Source organism: Stegastes partitus, unplaced genomic scaffold (assembly GCF_000690725.1).
Source record: "Stegastes partitus isolate 25-593 unplaced genomic scaffold, Stegastes_partitus-1.0.2 Scaffold1033, whole genome shotgun sequence".
Classification (NCBI taxonomy): domain Eukaryota; kingdom Metazoa; phylum Chordata; class Actinopteri; family Pomacentridae; genus Stegastes; species Stegastes partitus.
This window is the reverse complement of record NW_007578764.1, coordinates 131,053-132,384: the sequence shown is the minus strand read 5'-3', so window position 1 is coordinate 132,384 and position 1,332 is coordinate 131,053. Positions and strand designations below refer to the sequence as shown.

The following is a 1,332-nucleotide window of genomic DNA, read 5'->3' as shown; positions in this document are numbered from 1 at the left end:
GAGGAGCATGAGACGTGGTTGTCAAGCTGTCATTGCGGCAAATGGTGGAAACAACCACTACTGACATTGTCAGTTTTTGTTGTTTGGGGCTATTCTTGTTAGTGTTTAAATTTTGGGGGTAATACATATTAAACTAATGAAAATGGTGTTTCTTCTCATTCATTATTAGTAATATCAAAGGGAACTTTTACTTATTTCATTAAAATTCTGACCAAATAGGAAAAGCACTCATGTAAATAACAATATCCCTAACTTATTGTGAGTAGTGTATATACAGACAAGCCAGAAGGTCATGATGTCACTAAGTGTACCACAGACCAACTGCAGTACCTGGTTGCTCCACCAGGTGGAGCCTCTTCCTGTTTAGTCCTGTAGAGACCAGAGGAGGCGTCACTCAGACTACAGTCATGGTGGCAGCAGAGAGCATTGTGGGAGTTTAGCAGCAACGGGACCATGACAGAGACTCTGAGGAGGTTCAGGACCTCCAACCAGAGCTCAGGAGTTCAATATGAGTCAGAGCTGATGAGGACAGTGTTCCTGTGGCCCAGCGGTGGATGTAGTGGTTTAAAACATCAGTGTCAGCAAGTTGAATAGCGTTCCTCATTTCCTTTAATGAATAATAACATTTCTGGATATTTGTGTAAACGGTGTGTCCTTATTTAGAACATGGTGTTGTTAATACACTGAGTGTTTTTAGTTATCGATCGATCAAGTTACTGTCTGATCAGTGATTGGTCGCCAGCCAGTGTCCTGAGCAATTTCTGAAACGTTCTTTTAATGTGACTGTGATGTTTGACTCACTGAGGTTCTGGTTCTGGTTCTCAGAAGGACCTTGTGGAGGAGCTGGAGGACTCATCTGCAGCAGCTTGGAAGAAACAGCTGGACGAACGGCTGACAGCAGGTCAGAGGAGGTGTTGGTCCTGCTTCAGTGATCGGTTGCCATTAATACCTGCAATATGTAACCCTCTGAACTCAAAACAAGTTCTGACACAGTTTTCTTCACTGAGGTTCATGTTTCTCTGCAACATAACGTCCAGCAGCTCTATTGAATCAGAACATGAAGAAGGAGAGAGAACTCAGAGACGTCTTCTGAACCATGTAGACCAGAGAGAAGGAACGTTTATTTAAATGTTTATTTTAGAGAAAATACAAAAAGCCTCGAATCAACATGTCCAACATATGTCCACAGATCTTAAATCCTGAAGCTACTGTCGTCTCCTCGTCCTGCAGATGTTGAACTATCTCCATGTCTCCAGACTGTAGAATCAGCTGTACAAAGATGTTCCACCATCAGATGTAGAAAGATGTTCCACCATCAGATGTAGAAAGATG

General features: G+C 42.5%; 1 protein-coding gene across 1 annotated transcript in view; it reads left to right on the top strand.

Moving 5' to 3' along the window:
* irak1 (interleukin-1 receptor-associated kinase 1) overlaps positions 1 to 1,332 on the top strand; it is a 22,663-nt gene that overhangs the window by 14,774 nt on the left and 6,557 nt on the right. The window contains exon 6 of the mRNA XM_008295242.1: positions 826 to 901. Within this exon, the coding sequence (XP_008293464.1) occupies positions 826 to 901 (76 nt within the window). The remainder of the gene's footprint in view (positions 1 to 825; positions 902 to 1,332) is intronic.